The sequence below is a fragment of the Leopardus geoffroyi genome, chromosome C1 (genome assembly GCF_018350155.1).
Source record: "Leopardus geoffroyi isolate Oge1 chromosome C1, O.geoffroyi_Oge1_pat1.0, whole genome shotgun sequence".
In the NCBI taxonomy this organism is placed as follows: Eukaryota; Metazoa; Chordata; class Mammalia; order Carnivora; family Felidae; genus Leopardus; species Leopardus geoffroyi.
Window position 1 is genome coordinate 111300064 of NC_059328.1, and position 15440 is coordinate 111315503.

At 45.2% G+C, this 15440-nt stretch overlaps 1 protein-coding gene across 7 annotated transcripts in view; it reads left to right on the forward strand.

Annotated features, from left to right (window-relative positions):
* Positions 1–15440, forward strand: part of WDR33 (WD repeat domain 33) — a 109457-nt gene that overhangs the window by 88618 nt on the left and 5399 nt on the right. For 3 of the 7 annotated variants that reach the window (XM_045479369.1, XM_045479372.1, XM_045479370.1), the window contains exons 9-18: positions 536–690; positions 779–857; positions 1327–1437; positions 2161–2255; positions 2456–2542; positions 3011–3150; positions 3741–3893; positions 4797–5867; positions 8499–8607; positions 11665–12103. In XM_045479369.1, coding sequence (XP_045335325.1) covers positions 536–690; positions 779–857; positions 1327–1437; positions 2161–2255; positions 2456–2542; positions 3011–3150; positions 3741–3893; positions 4797–5867; positions 8499–8607; positions 11665–12103 — 2439 coding nt within the window. Of the gene's footprint in view, positions 1–535; positions 691–778; positions 858–1326; positions 1438–2160; positions 2256–2455; positions 2543–3010; positions 3151–3740; positions 3894–4796; positions 5868–8498; positions 8608–9879; positions 9989–11664; positions 12104–15440 lie in introns of those variants that run through there. The other 4 variants (XM_045479373.1, XM_045479371.1, XM_045479375.1 and 1 more) reach the window with 3 other exon arrangements.

Below are 15440 nucleotides of genomic sequence, written 5' to 3' on the forward strand. Positions count from 1 at the left end.
GGTCCTTGTGACTGGGAAGGGAGGCAAATCCAGAGTGAGGGGTTGGAGCAAGGCTGCTTTGCTGCAGACTGCAGTGGCTGCAGCCGCTGGAGGGAAACGTGAGCGGTGCTCCTTGCAGGCCTCGACTTGTTGCAGTGTTTTTAGTTCAAATTAACCCTCAAACTAGCCTGTGCCCCTTTTTTATGCTTTGTCTTAATGAGAGGAGCTTCACTGAACTTTGAAAAGTTAATGAGCTTTATTGAATATTAATTTACATGTTCAGGTGCTTCCCTGCTTCACAGATCAGCTTCCCTGTACAGTTGAAGTTCTGTTGCTATTTTAGTTGGTTAATGAAAACTATGCTTAGATAATGGATGTTATTTCTGTCATTGACATATTTCTTTCAAGTGTACTTTAACTGTGGTCTTGTGCTGTTACATGCTTTACAGACCTCTTGCCGTCTTGACCCATGTCCTTTTTAACCAAAATGGCCATTGTATGGATTCATACTTGTTTTGAATTCTGACAGATTATTTCCTTGGTACTCTGTTTCTAGTCACGCCCATAAAAACACAGTAATGGAAGTGAAATTAAATCTCAATGGCAATTGGCTGCTCACCGCATCACGTGACCACCTCTGCAAACTTTTTGATATCCGAAACCTGAAAGAAGAGCTTCAAGTCTTCCGAGGTCACAAGAAAGAAGCCACAGGTCGGTGGCTGTGGCATGCTTCTCATTCTGTCACCACTAGTATGCTGAGATGCTGACGACTTTGCCTTCCCCCACGTTTGTTTTACAGCTGTGGCCTGGCATCCTGTTCACGAAGGACTATTTGCCAGTGGCGGGTCCGATGGCTCTTTGTTATTCTGGCATGTGGGGTATGTAATACTTACCATGTAAAACAGTTGTATATTTTATGAAGAGAGCTCCCAAAAGTATAGAACATGGTATTTTGTGTTTTTTCCTGAGTATTCCTATGTCCTGTATCAGAGTCTTCCTGCAGTTTTCAATTCTGTAAACCCAGCTTGGAATAGAAAACTTAGCACCTTCATTTTGGATTTGGAAACCTTTAAAGGAGAATAAAACAGATTTCTTTGTTTCTTATTGGTGAAATCATTCTTGAAGCATTTTTCCCTCTGAAGTGCTCTTTGAATCAAAGATTATATTACTGATGACAAATCAGTACCCCTGAAACATGTGGAACTGACCAGATTCAAAGTAAAAGGCTTTGGTAGCTTTGTGTTACAGTAAAATAAAATGTCTGTGTGTGTGTGTGTGCGTGTGTGTGTGTGTGTGTGTGCGTGCGTGATTTTATTGAAAAGACTTCTTTCTGTGGTGCTATTACAGGGTAGAGAAGGAAGTGGGTGGGATGGAGATGGCCCATGAAGGAATGATCTGGAGTCTGGCTTGGCATCCTCTTGGACATATTCTCTGCTCAGGTTCAAATGACCATACTAGGTAAGCTTTATTTCAAAAATAACAAGGAATTACTGTGTTTATAGAGCTGCAGAGAAGATATATATTTATTTTTATTGATGTATTAATTTGTGGTCCAACCTCTTTTTTATAAATTTTTTAAAACTTAATTTTGAGAGAGAGAGAGAGAGAATGAGAGGGGGAAGGATAGACAGAGAAGGAGACAGAGAATCCAAAGCAGGGCTCGAACCCACAAACTGTGAGATTATGACTTGAGAGCTGAAGTCAGACTGAGCCACCCAGACACCCCTTTATGAATTTTTTTTAATCTTTATTTATTTTTGAGAGAGAGAGATAGAGCATGAGAGGGGGAGGGGCAGAGAGGGAGACACAGAATCTGAAGCAGGCTCCAGGCTCTGAGCTGTTAGCACAGAGCCCAACATGGGGCTCGAACCCATGACCTGTGACCTGAGCCGAAGTCAGATATTCAGCTGACTGAGCCACCCAGGCGCCCCTGTAGTTCAACATTTTTATAGTGATTTATAAATATGTATATAATAATAAGGAGATAGAGTATGGAGTATGACTTTGTTATTCAAATTTTGTTCTGCCTTCTTATAAAAAAAAATCATTCATTTTAAATTTTTAGAAGAAAGGTGTTGTAAAACTTTATTGCGTTTACCCTGCTTGGTATTTGTAAGTGCCCAGAAATACACCAAAACTGTGCTCCTCCCCTCGCCCCTCCAAATGGTTTTGTTTTGACAGCAAATTTTGGACCCGAAACCGACCAGGTGATAAAATGCGAGATCGATATAATCTCAACCTATTGCCTGGAATGTCTGAAGATGGAGTAGAATATGGTGAGACCCTTGCACATTTATTGTTCTTTGAAATCTGATATTCTTTTATAAAAGTGTTATCAGGTATGGATAAGATTATATAAAACTAATTTCAGTTTTACAGTTTATTGAGTGATAATTCATTTTTATAAAGTCTTCATTTTATTGGACTACTATGTTTATAAAATCTCTATTGACAATAGATGTATTTCTATTTGTAGATGACCTTGAACCTAACAGCCTGGCAGTAATTCCAGGAATGGGAATACCAGAACAACTAAAACTGGCTATGGAACAGGAGCAGATGGGTAAGAGACATTGTACCTATATGTTTTATTTTTATAAAATTTTTGGAGACCTCTTCTATTTTCTTCTTTTTTTAAGTTTATTTATTTGTTTTGAGAGACAGAGAGAGCATGCACAGGCAGGGGAGGGTCTGAGAGAGGGAGAGGATTCCAAGCTGGCTCTGAGCTGGCAGCCCAAAGCCCAGTGTGGAGCTCCAACTCACAAACTGTGAGATCATGACCTGAGCTGAAACCAAGAGTTTGGACCCTTAACTGACTGAGCCACCCAGGCGCCCCTGGAGACCTGTTTCTTACCTTCATGATACTGAATTATTTTGAAAGTGCCCAAATGATTTATGTTGAGACATGTTGATAAAAGTCATCTAATTATCTATTACATATTATTTAAAGTCTCTTCTAAAAATGCATTCACTGATGAAGTAGCCACCTTCTCTTATTTCCTTGGCTAACTGCTTCTTTTTATGGTTACAGGGAAAGATGAGTCAAATGAAATTGAGATGACAATTCCAGGTTTGGACTGGGGAATGGAGGAGGTGATGCAAAAGGATCAGAAAAAAGTTCCTCAGAAGAAAGTTCCATATGCAAAACCTATTCCTGCTCAGTTCCAGCAGGTGAGTAACTACCAGCAGCCCCCTCCTCCACCAGGAGGTTCTGCCTGCTGAGGCTTTCTTGCATGTTTTCATCCGAGGAAGGTATTTGTGCACTACAGACTTCTTTGGAGTATTCTTAGAGTTCCCATCTGCTGTTCTGCATTCCTGTGGAGTTCGTCATGACTCTTGTAGCTCTTTGATTCTCACCTATGTCTTACTGTCCAAGTCATCAGAGGAAAGAGAAGAGAGAAGCATGGAACAGAGAGTATGTTGACTCTCCTCTGCGTTGTCTGTCTGTCTTCTACTTTATTTGTCTCTGCAACACAAAGTGCATGTGCCCTTTTGAAGATGTGGGCAGGCTTTTCATTCTTAATAACACATAAGATCTTATAGTTTTTATTAAGTTAGTAATTTCTACCTGGCAATGTGCTTGCCTAACTCCATTCTTGTGTCACTAAGAAGGAGCATTAGAAATAAAGGCAGTGTACCAGGTGAACTGGCTTCTTTTCAGCAGGTTGGAATGAGCCAATGACCTTACAGAATGGTTTTCACCTTCTCTCATTATAATATACACACTTAGGGTATATTTTAATATTCTCTTCTTTCCCAAGGCGTGGATGCAAAATAAAGTTCCAATTCCTGCCCCAAATGAGGTACTGAATGACAGAAAAGAGGACATTAAATTGGAAGAGAAGAAGAAAACACAAGCGGAAATTGAACAAGAAATGGCCACGTTACAGTATACTAACCCACAGCTTCTGGAGGTGTGTGATGCTCTTTAGCAGAGGGTTCAAGATGATCTAAGAAAGTAGATCTTTCTTAAAAGACATTTATTGACATGCTGTTAAGGAGAGGGGAGGGGACTCTCAGATGGATCTGACGAACGCCACCATTTCTTTCTGTTTTTCTCATTTTTTAATTGAAGCATAGTTTACATACAATGTCACAGTTTCAGGTGTACAACATAGTGATTCAACAGTTCTATACCTTATGCTGTGCACAGCATGATAAGTGTATCATCTGTCACCATGCAACATTATTACAGTATTAGTGACTATATTCTCAATGCTGTACGTTTTGTCCCTGTGACTTAATTATTTTATTAACTGGAGGTTTGTACCTCTTAAACCTCTTCCCCTATTTTGCCCATCCCCCCACCCAGCACCACCATTTCTTATTGCTACATTAGGAAGCTAGTTTGTGAAAGAATTCTGTTTCTTAGACTTTGAAACCAGATCAGTCAAGCAGTGAGTCGAACTAAGTTAAACGTACCTTTTTAATAGAAAAGATAAAGCCAGCATAGTTTTAACTTGAATTCATTTATTTACCCACAGATAAAATAATTTTTCTTTTTCTGTCAGCTCTAGAGCAGGTGATTTGCTCCTTTTTTTTTTTTAACCTTTGAAAGTTAGCAAGAATGATAAAGAACTAGTAAATTATTGGATATGAATAATTCTGACTGTTGTTTCCCAGTATTTCAAAAGAAGGTGCTTACATGCTCCCAGAATACCTGAATGTTGTATGGCTTGTAGTTACTGTGGAGTGTTGGGAGGTCGATGCCTTATGTTTGTACTGAGGCTCTCCCAGTGAAGTAAGTGATAGTAATATTGTCATCGTTGAGGGCTGCGGCATATTTATCAGTGTGTTTTTTCTTTCTTTCTTTCCAGCAACTTAAAATTGAAAGACTTGCACAGAAACAGGCTGAGCAAATTCAGCCGCCTCCTTCATCTGGCACTCCTCTCCTCGGACCCCAGCCCTTTCCAGGACAAGGTCCAATGTCTCAGATTCCTCAAGGTTTTCAACAACCCCATCCATCTCAGCAGATGCCAATGAACATGGCTCAAATGGGGCCTCCGGGGCCGCAGGGACAGTTTAGACCCCCTGGACCCCAGGGACAAATGGGACCACAAGGTCCTCCACTGCATCAGGGAGGTGGGGGGCCACAAGGATTCATGGGACCACAAGGGCCCCAGGGCCCACCCCAGGGGTTGCCGAGGCCTCAGGACATGCATGGGCCCCAAGGAATGCAAAGGCATCCTGGACCTCATGGCCCTTTGGGACCTCAAGGACCACCTGGACCACAGGGTAATTCTGGTCCTCAAGGTCATATGGGGCCTCAGGGTCCACCTGGCCCACAAGGTCACATAGGCCCCCAAGGCCCACCTGGTCCCCAGGGTCACTTGGGCCCTCAGGGGCCTCCTGGTACTCAAGGTATGCAGGGACCACCTGGTCCCAGAGGAATGCAAGGACCTCCTCACCCTCATGGGATCCAAGGTGGGCCAGGGTCTCAAGGGATCCAAGGTCCTGTGTCTCAGGGACCTCTGATGGGATTGAATCCAAGAGGAATGCAGGGTCCTCCAGGCCCCCGAGAGAACCAGGGTCCTGCTCCCCAAGGGATGATGATGGGCCACCCGCCTCAAGAGATGAGAGGACCTCACCCTCCAAGTGGACTGCTGGGACACGGCCCTCAGGAGATGCGAGGCATGCAGGGGCCTCCAGCCCAAGGGTCCATGCTAGGCCCTCCCCAGGAATTGCGGGGGCCTCCAGGCTCACAAGGTCAGCAGGGGCCGCCCCAGGGCTCTTTGGGGCCTCCACCCCAGGGTGGCATGCAAGGGCCCCCTGGACCTCAGGGACAGCAGAACCCGGCAAGAGGGCCACATCCGTCTCAAGGGCCAATACCATTCCAGCAGCAGAAAACAGCTCTGCTAGGTGATGGGCCTCGGGCCCCCTTCAATCAGGTATTATTTATTTCTAACTTCTAGGCATTACACATTGGGAAAATATGCCCTGCACAGAAGTGGCCCTTCCAGATGCTATGGGAAGCCATCACAGCTCGTATCAGGGGCTCTCAAGTAGTGATGGTGGCTTGAGAGTAGCATCATGGCTGAAGAAGCAAATGAGAATAATTAAATGGACCATTATACATAATGTAATATGAATCTTTTCAATAGCAGTTATTCCAGAAAAGATAAACTCTTAGTTTAGTACAGTTCCTAATTGTCCCCGGGGCTAAAAGAGCTGTGACCTTGAGGAAGAGGCATGGATGGCTTTGAGCCTGTCAGGCCTCCCCTTTCTGGGCTCTTCATGTTGTAGCCTGGTGTTTCACGGGCTGGTTTGCCTGCCGGCTCTACTCTTGAAGATAGGATGGAGTATGTAACTCACAAGTTTACAGCAGACTCTGATCTCACTATTTTCATTTCAGTGAATGCTTTTAGAGACCTCTGAGCCCAGAATTGTGCATTCTCAAATGATGACCCTTTGGACAAAATTCTGTTCAGGGTTTTAGCTCACATGTCAATTTACTGGAGGGAATATTTCTGTAGACGTTTTCTGGGCCCTTTTTTTGACGATTCTGTTTTGTTCGCCAAGTTTTATTACCCCTTGGCTGGGCTTGTGCTTTGAGAGGAGGGCTCAGGGTTCATGGGGGACTTCGAGAAAGACTGCATGAGCATGAATGGATTTGACAGTGTGGCTCTGTGGTTTTTATATTTTTCTCCGTTTCATAGTGTGGAAGCATTATTTGGGTGTGAACAACTGGGTTTGTGTCCCTGAAGTCAGTTGTGGACCAAAAGTGAGTGAGTGAGTGAGCTAATGTTGACCCCCTGGGTCTTCACTGGGAGGCACTCGATCCACTTGGAGAGGATGTGCTGCTGATGCTGCATGTGCAGAACATGGCCCGTTTTGCTTTTTCAGACACCTGAGAATCTGTCACATGAAGATGACCGTAGGGTCTACTGAATTAAAATAGTTAGCTAAATAAGGTTACACGTTACCCTTCTGTAGATCTCCCAGGATTTAGAGGTGTCACAGCAGCAAAGAACCCGATGGTAGTTGAGTTTCTTTCCAGAATCTGTTGGGCATCTTTTAGAATTTAGGACGAGTGGAATAAATCTAGGTTGATCGTCCTTAACTGCCCTAAAACTGGAAGTGTTATAGATTTTATTAACACACAGAGCATTTGTGTGTGTTTACAGTATCAGTTACCTAACCTTATGGTAATGAATTAACTGCGTTCATTTGAAGGACAAAAACAGTGATGAACTTTAGCTACCACATTATGACTGAAATTATAAACATGTCAGATTCAAGAGGATAGGCCTGAGTTTCTGGGACAGTTCAGTAAGTTTTTATTGTATCAAGTAGTGACAGATTTTATACATGAAAGGCGTAATGGTTCTAAAGACTCATTAGTTGACCTACGGAATGAGTGTGAAGGTTTGATACATTATAGGACATTTCAAATCTCAAGAGTTGCCTGATGAACATCTTTGCTCATATTTTTTATATGCTGAAATTTGACTTTCTTCACTTTGATGAAGCCAACTATTTAAACCCATTGTGTCAGTTGGTTTAATTTAGTGAAATTGCTTTCTGGTGTTAAAGTGACAGCTTGAGAGATGTTGATAAGAGCAGTCCTTGGGTCAGGGGGAGAGGAAACAAAGGATGGAAATTACTGGTGTTGAGTTAATGGTGGCCTTGTAGCCGCATGCCGCACGTCCTGTCATGGCTGCTCTTTCATGGAGCTGGTTTGGAATGTGCAACTACTGTTTTCATAGTAGGTCCAGCCACCAAATGCATTTTTTATATAAAGGAATTTGTTAAGAGACCTGATCCAAGGTCATTGGACAGTGTGGAGACTCAGAATTTAGGCGTGGCTGGGAAAAAATGCAGAGTCTTGGGGACACGCTGGAGTGAACTCTGGGGTTCCCGAGCGCAGGGACAGAGGATCAGAGCAGCAGGTTTGTGTCTGCAGGAACCTAAGGAGTCTGGTTGTCTGCAAGAACCTAAGGAGTCTGGTAGGGTCCCAGGTGACTCAGCTGGGAATGAGAAGTAGGTGCTGAGGATGGGAAATGAGGAGGTCAAGAAAGAGGGAGGGAAGGAGGTGGTGGGAGAAAGCCGGTGTGGACGAACTCCTTTCTTCTGCCTCTTCAAACCCAGCCCTAGCCTCTTGAGAGGACTGATTATTCTCTGTAGCTGGAAGGGAGTCTTGAGTGTGAGAGCAGAGTTTACCTGTCCCGGCAGATTTCCAGATCTTCACTTTGGCTGGAAGTTCCTCCTTTATGCAGAGTGTTATGTATGATTTCTGACTTTCCATTGTGGTTCTTACTTGGCATTACAGGTAAAGATCTAGCTTTACATGAAACCTGTCATCAGGTTTAAAATGTAAGTGTTTTGTTTTATTATGGTAAGAGAAGTGTCTCCTTCTCTCAATCTAAGGACCATTTTACTATAATGTCACTAGCTGTATATTTACTGCTGGAGGCTGTGGGGCAACCTAGTGTTTTAATCTTGTCACATTATGATGAAATTGCTATTCATGAAGCACAAGCCTATGATTTCACACCCCCGCTTTAAAAACATCTTTTCAGGAAGGACAGAACGCAGGCCCCCCACCCCTGATACCAGGCCTAGGGCAGCAGGGAGCACAAGGTCGCATCCCCCCTCTTAACCCTGGACAAGGACCTGGCCCTAACAAAGGTAAATATCTGCTTGGCTGAATAAGGGATTGCATTCTACTACCTCTGGGTAAATCTCACAGTAAATAGTTTATTGGTAAGTAACTGATAGAATGGGCACTTGAACCTATAGGAAAACTAGGAGCACAGTCATTTCAGGTAAAGGCTTTGTTAACGGTGTTTTCTTAGACTTGCTTTGGTTAGCTGGAAATGCCGCCCGAGGAGGTGGCAGCTGGCAGTGAGACTGCTGGGACGACCCCTGGGAGAAGGGCCTGTGCCTCGGACAGTCAGCCGCGTGCCTCTCTTGGGAGCGGGAGCGACTCCCGTGCTCACTGAGCACACATGCATGTTGTTAGCATCCTGGAGAGCTCAGCTGCTTCCACTTACAGGTTTTGATGAGATCATGAATGCAGAGGTTTTAGTAGTGTTTTTCATATCACCCTCTTCTGCCCCCAAGTTGTGCCACATATTGAATGCTTTACCTGCTTATATTGTTCTGCATGATTCACTAAGAAAAAGAAGAAAGCAATGTACTGATGCATCGGGTTCTTGATCTTATGGAAAGCACAGAGATGAGAACTGTCAGTATCAAGATGTAAGGCTGTTTGGAAGTTGAGTTCATTGCAGGAGTTGAAGGAGAGCACAGAGGCAGCCCCTAGTCTCATTCACATGTTGTACTGTCACACGAGAAGGGCTGGAGCGGGACCGAGGGGGCCGCAGGCTGCTGGCTGCAGAGGGCAAGGGCAGGACTATGAGGGGTGTGGATGGAGGGCAGGTCGGAGGTGGAGGCGTTGGAGTCAGTGTGCTTTTCACAGGGAGGACACAGGCCCGAAACCTAGGAGCACTGTGGAGGCTGCACTTCAATGAACTTCAGTCCCTGTAATTTTTAATGAGCGGAGCCCACAGCACTCTGTGGGACATGTTACATTTCTTGCCCTCACTTTATCAAATTACCATCAGCATTTTGCAGCACTAGGGACTTTGGGAGAAGCAGCACGTCCTAGGAAAGGTAGCAGTAAAGAGATTAGGAGAATCTTTATGGTAGTCTCATTGCATGGAAGTGGTGGCCGACAGGGAAACAGAGAAAGCAGGAACCCATCTTTGGAATTTGGGGACCCTGAGAAAAGAAGAGTCTGTTACCCACAAGGTACAGCTATCAACGAACTGAGAGCCTGCCTCTCTTCCTCTCCCCTACCTTGTGTCTGTCTCCACCTATTTCCCTCTCCTCCTTGCTCTTCCCCTTTTCTCTTTACCTCTCTCTCTCTCTCTCTTCCTCCTCTCTTTCTCCTCCCAGGGACCAAAGGGAGAAGGGAGAGCCGAGAAAGTGGCCCTGCCATCCCCTACTGGATTAACCAACGCCGCCGCCCCACCACCGGTGGCCACACCCCTTCTAATTTGTAGTGGTGGGTTTCTTTCCTTGGAGGAGCCAGGGTACTTTTAAACAGATAGAGGTAATGGGAGGATTATTATTCATAGGTAAGTCCAAATGGAATGTGTTCAGCTTCCTCAGGTCAAAGTCTGCTGTGTCTGAGATCACACCAAGTTCAAGCAACTTAAAGTCAGAGAAGAAGCCATTAGCTGTAGGAACCCACTGAGAAGTGGGGGGGCCACTTTATAGAAGGAAAGGGCCCTGGGATTTGCAAACTGACTGAACAAAGAGGCAACTTAGAAGGTGCTTTCCTCAGCATGGAGAGGACTGGTTTACTGAAGTAAAGAGCGGGAGGCAGGAAGAGCTTAGGAGCAGAGAGAACCCTTCTAGTGGTGTTTTTTAATACTGATATTTACAAGTTTTTTATTCATGTTGAATGGTGAGGCGGGATTGAAATGGCCAAGAGAAAGGAACAAAAGGGATGAGGAAGGGCATGGGAGGGGAAAAAGCTGGCTGGCTGTGGCTCGAGGAGAGGGTGTTCATCTTTATTGCCAGGGAGAAGCGGGGAAAGGCGCGAGCGGGGCAGGAGGAGGCATTCGGAGGAAGTCCATCCTAAAAACCTAGTTGTTTTGGAACAAGAGGGGCCCTTTGCTACCTACCTTTAAAAATGCTTGGTTTGAATTGTACCCTGACAGAAAATAGGTACCAATTTACGATGGCTGCAGTAGTTCAGTAGCCAGGAGAACAAATCCCTCCAAGGTTAAGAAGTGAGCTAAGGTAACCATCACAAGTTTAATTGGCCTGTTTCCATTTTTATTCAGGATGTTGAATATATTACATACGTTAAAGTATTTTCAAAAAATCTCTAGTGGGTTTCCAAACGCTGTCTGCAAAGAATGGTGATAATTCTTACAGATGAGGGATATATATCATTCATGCGAAGGGGCAGGAAAATGTGTTTGTATAAACCCCCAAACTGAAGCATAGCAAGGCTGTTTGGTCACCAGGCAGTTATTAGGGGGCCTGTGGTTCCATGTGCTTTTCAGAGGATTTTGTTAAGAGTCAAAGTGTGCTTTGTTACTGACCCAAGCTGTCCATTTCTCTGATGGGCTTGAATAAAGTATTCCCTGTCAAAAAAAAAAAAAAAGAATCAAAGTGTGAGTTAACGAATCAATTAAATGAAGTGGAGGATAAAAGGGTGACCTCAGGGGTGGAGGAAGTGGAGGTACAGCACCCTGGGCTTTGAGGGTCTTTTCAGGTGCAGAGGTGGCCTCCCTGTGCTTGGCTTTCTGGCCTGCTGCATGGGTGTTCTCTGCCGTCTCCTCCCTCGGTAGGGGGCAGGCAGGCCTAAGGAAGTTACTGAAGGAATGGGGACAGGAAGGGGTGCTCGTCCTTATGCCTGGGAGACTCATGTTTTTTGAATTAATCCTCACAGCAGCCAAGTAGTTGCTAATCTCATTTGAGATTAATAATTTGCCCTAGGTGGAGTTGCTTAGCTAGTGAGTGATGAGGTTGAAATCTGCACCCCAAAACCTGCATTCTTCCATTAGATGATGCCTGAGGGATTTGTCTCCTGAGTGTGCTGAGAGCTAAGGAGGGAAAACATTCTAAATGCCAGAATGCTTTCTGAAAGTTTAAGATGCTGAAAATCAGACCTGTGTTGGCAGGATTCCTGGAAGACAAGGTAAAAATCAGCTTTGTTTCCTTTAGGTGACTCACGCGGCCCTCCAAACCACCACATGGGCCCCATGTCAGAGAGGCGGCATGAGCAGAGCAGCGGCCCTGAGCACGGGCCTGAGAGGGGGCCTTTCCGGGGCGGCCAGGACTGCAGGGGTCCCCCTGATAGGCGTGGCCCTCACCCCGACTTCCCTGACGACTTCAGCAGACCAGATGACTTCCACCCGGACAAACGCTTTGGCCACCGATTACGTGAATTTGAGGGGCGAGGAGGACCTTTACCACAAGAAGAGAAGTGGAGGCGCGGGGGCCCCGGGCCTCCGTTTCCGCCTGATCACAGGGAATTCAGCGAGGGGGATGGCCGGGGCGCAGCTCGGGGCCCTCCGGGGGCTTGGGAAGGCCGCAGACCTGGAGATGAACGATTCCCCCGGGATCCTGAGGACCCACGTTTTCGAGGGCGCAGAGAAGAAAGGTGGGACGGACGCTTTGTCTGCTAGCTCTTCCCTGGAGCTGTGGCCCTGTTCTCTCCCCAGAAGTCTCTTTCCTCTTTCGCTGGGCAGGGGGCACTGGACTGATTGCTAGTTCTACCCTCTTTAGGTTTTGCGTTTAGACTTGAAGCAAGTAATTATGCTTTTTAACCTTTTTGTGCTTCTTTTTTATCTTTGCAATTTAGGAATCTTTTTGTTTTTGCTTACTTTTTGGTTCTTTTAAAGAGATGTGAGCATCAGGATAGTATCAAGTTTCTGGGGGCTGATTAGAAGGCACCAGCTTCTCTTAAAATGATGCAGTATGGTACAGATAATCCAGGTGGAGAGTAAAGGAATTATGAGATTGTTTTTGTGTAATTGCCTAAAGAGCTTAACACCGTGGAATCAAGCTGAAAAATTATTCTGCTGTTGAATTAGGGTAAGGTCAGGCTTGAGCACTCCGCTTGCCTGGGGTAAAAAAGGTATGAAGAAATAAGGAGCAAAACCAAGAATTAGTGAATCGCAGATGAGACAGAGAATAATCAGGGGTGATGATAATTGAGCATTTCTGTGTGCCACTGAATTGTGAGATCGGTGTTCTTGTCAGCAGTGTCCAGATGAGGGGCCATGCTGAGAATCAGCAGTTTGACTTTAGGACAGGTGGACGCGTCGGACAGGCGGAAGTGTCCCAGCGGCTTCAGGCCAGGCTGGCAGACTGCGGTGCCGGTGCTGTGTGCCATTCCTGCCGTCCATCCCTGCCACAGTGTTTCCTGTCACATTTGGACCATTGCTAGTAGAGGATAGAGTCAAGGGTTGGCATTCCCTCCTCCTCACGGGATGTGTTAGACAAGAATGGTTGATAAGATGGCCAAGGGGTGTGGGGGAGCAGCCATCAGAGGGGAGTTCTTTAAAAAGACGTAAGGGCTCCTAGTTTTCTTGAGGGCCTGTCTTATGGTATCCGAGGTATACCAGTGGTGTTCAAGGATCTTCGAAACGGCACTGTGTGTCTGCAGGAGCCGCATCTCCAGGGGCTTTGGCATCAGCATAACTTTCACCAATTTCCTGAATGTCTGCACCTTGTTCAGTTTCACATTTTACTGTGCCTCAGTTTGTATTGTATTTCATCTGTTAACGACAGACCTGCAGCCTAGTGCTCTTAACATCACTCTTCAAATACGCCAGAGGTGCTCCTGCTCCTGTTGTGTGTGCTGTTTTCTCTGCCTGGAGCACAGTCCTGCAGACGTTTGTGGCTCACTGCAGTCAGAGCCCTCCTCCTCTCACCCCAGTTCTTTCACCCTGCTTCCTGTTTCTTCATAGCATTTAGCACTGCTTGACATTAAGCAATGTGTTTATTTCTTATTATGTGTATCTCCCAGGAACATGACCGCTTCCCCCGGGCAGGGGCTTTGTTTCTGTACCTCTGTGGCCTCAGGACCCAGAACAGTAATGGTGACACAGCATGGGTGCTCAGTAACTGTTGAATTAGTGAATCTGTCAAATGGGGAGAGGTATTTGAGAAGGGTCAGTTCATTCGGGGATGTACTCATCAGCTCATACTGCCATAACAAGATACCAAGGACTGGGGAAGTTTAAATAACATGAGTCTATTTTCTCACAGTTCTGGAGGCTTGAAGTCACGGGTCCAGGTCCAGCAGGGTGGGTTTTTGGTGAGACTTATCTCCCTGGCTTGCAGGCAGCCAGCCACCTTCTCCCTGTGTCCTTGCACAGTAGAGAGACAGTGAGCTAGCCCTTGCTGGTGTCCTTCTTACCAGGGCACTGATCCATCACAAAGCCCCCATGCCCATGACCTCCCCTAATCTTAATTACCCCTCACAGGCCTGTCTCCTAATACCATCCCATTGGGGATTTGGGCTTCAACGTACAAGTTTTACGGAGGACACGTTAAGTCCTTGATAGGAGCTACTTTCTAATGAGGGCACATTAGATTCTCTTGTCGTAACTAGGGCAGCCTTGTAATGGTTGCCTGGCCAGTCCTGTGGTGTTTGGGGGCGTGGGGATTCTCCCCGAATCTGTCCCAGGGAGACAGCGCCCTCTGCTGTACTTTTCCTGCTCCACTCATCTCCTTTTGGCCAATTCCACCTTTACGTTTAGTTGTTATTTCAGCCAGTGTCCCGGGCACACCCTCTTTGCTTGCAGGAGCGTGAGTCATCAAGGTCCACAGGACCAAGACAGTTCTTAAAAAAGATAGCTGGAGTGGAAAAGGGAAAGCTCTTTTTACACTAAAACCCTGTATAGATCACTCCACAGATTCCTTAATTGTGAAGGAAAGAAAGTGTACATTTGCAACAGTGAAATTTGGTTCAGCACACCACTTTTACCTCATAAACAGGCAGACAACCTGGCATCACTGAGACGGTATAAGCAGTTTTGCCAAAAAGGTTTAACTTGAGTCTAGTCATGAGGAAATAGATAAATTTAAATTGTGGTACATTCTATAAAATACCTAGATGGATTTTTTTTTTTTAATTTTAAAATTTAATTTAGAGAGTGCATGTGTGTGAGTCAAGAGGGGCAGAGGGAAAGAGAGAGAATCTTTTTTTATAAATATTTATTAATTTTTGAGAGAGAGACAGAGAATCCTAAGCAAGCTCCATGCTCAGTGCAGAGCCTGACATGGGGCTGGATCTCATGAACGGTGAGATCATGACTTGAGGTGAAATCAAGAGTTGGATGCTCAACCAGTTGAGCCACCCAGGCGCCTCGTTTTATCTGGATGTAATCTTAAAAAATGCTGGGATCATGAAAGATCAAATATAGGAAGGTCCTAGATAAAGTAGACCAGAGACAGGGCCACTAAATAACAGTATGTGATCAGGATTGAAATCTATATTTAAAAACAACTATAAAGGACATTTTGAGGACAATGGGAGAAATTTGAATTGGACTGTATTAAAGAATATTCCATGTTATTCAAGTGGTAATGGTATTGTTCTGTAGGAGAAAGTCCTTGTACTTAGAAGAAACATACTGAGGTGTTAGGGATGAGGGTCATGTTGTTGGCAATTGATTTTGAAATGGCTTAGAAAGTGGATTTGTAAGTAGATGGAGAGAGAAGATAAAGTACACGTGGCAGTGTCCTAAGAACTGATGAATCTAAAAAAACAAAATGAAGAGAACTGATCAGTCTAGGTGAAGGATACATGGGTGTTTGTTCTGTTCTTTTAACTGTGTTCTTGGTTTGAAATTTTGCAAAGTGAAACGTTGGAGTAAAAGATAACTGAATGGAGACTCAAGAAAAGTGAAAGGCCTGGCTGCTCGCGCAGACTGGCCCTGTGCCCTCACTCCTCCTGACCCATTCTCCAGCCCCAAGGCCTCTCTCCA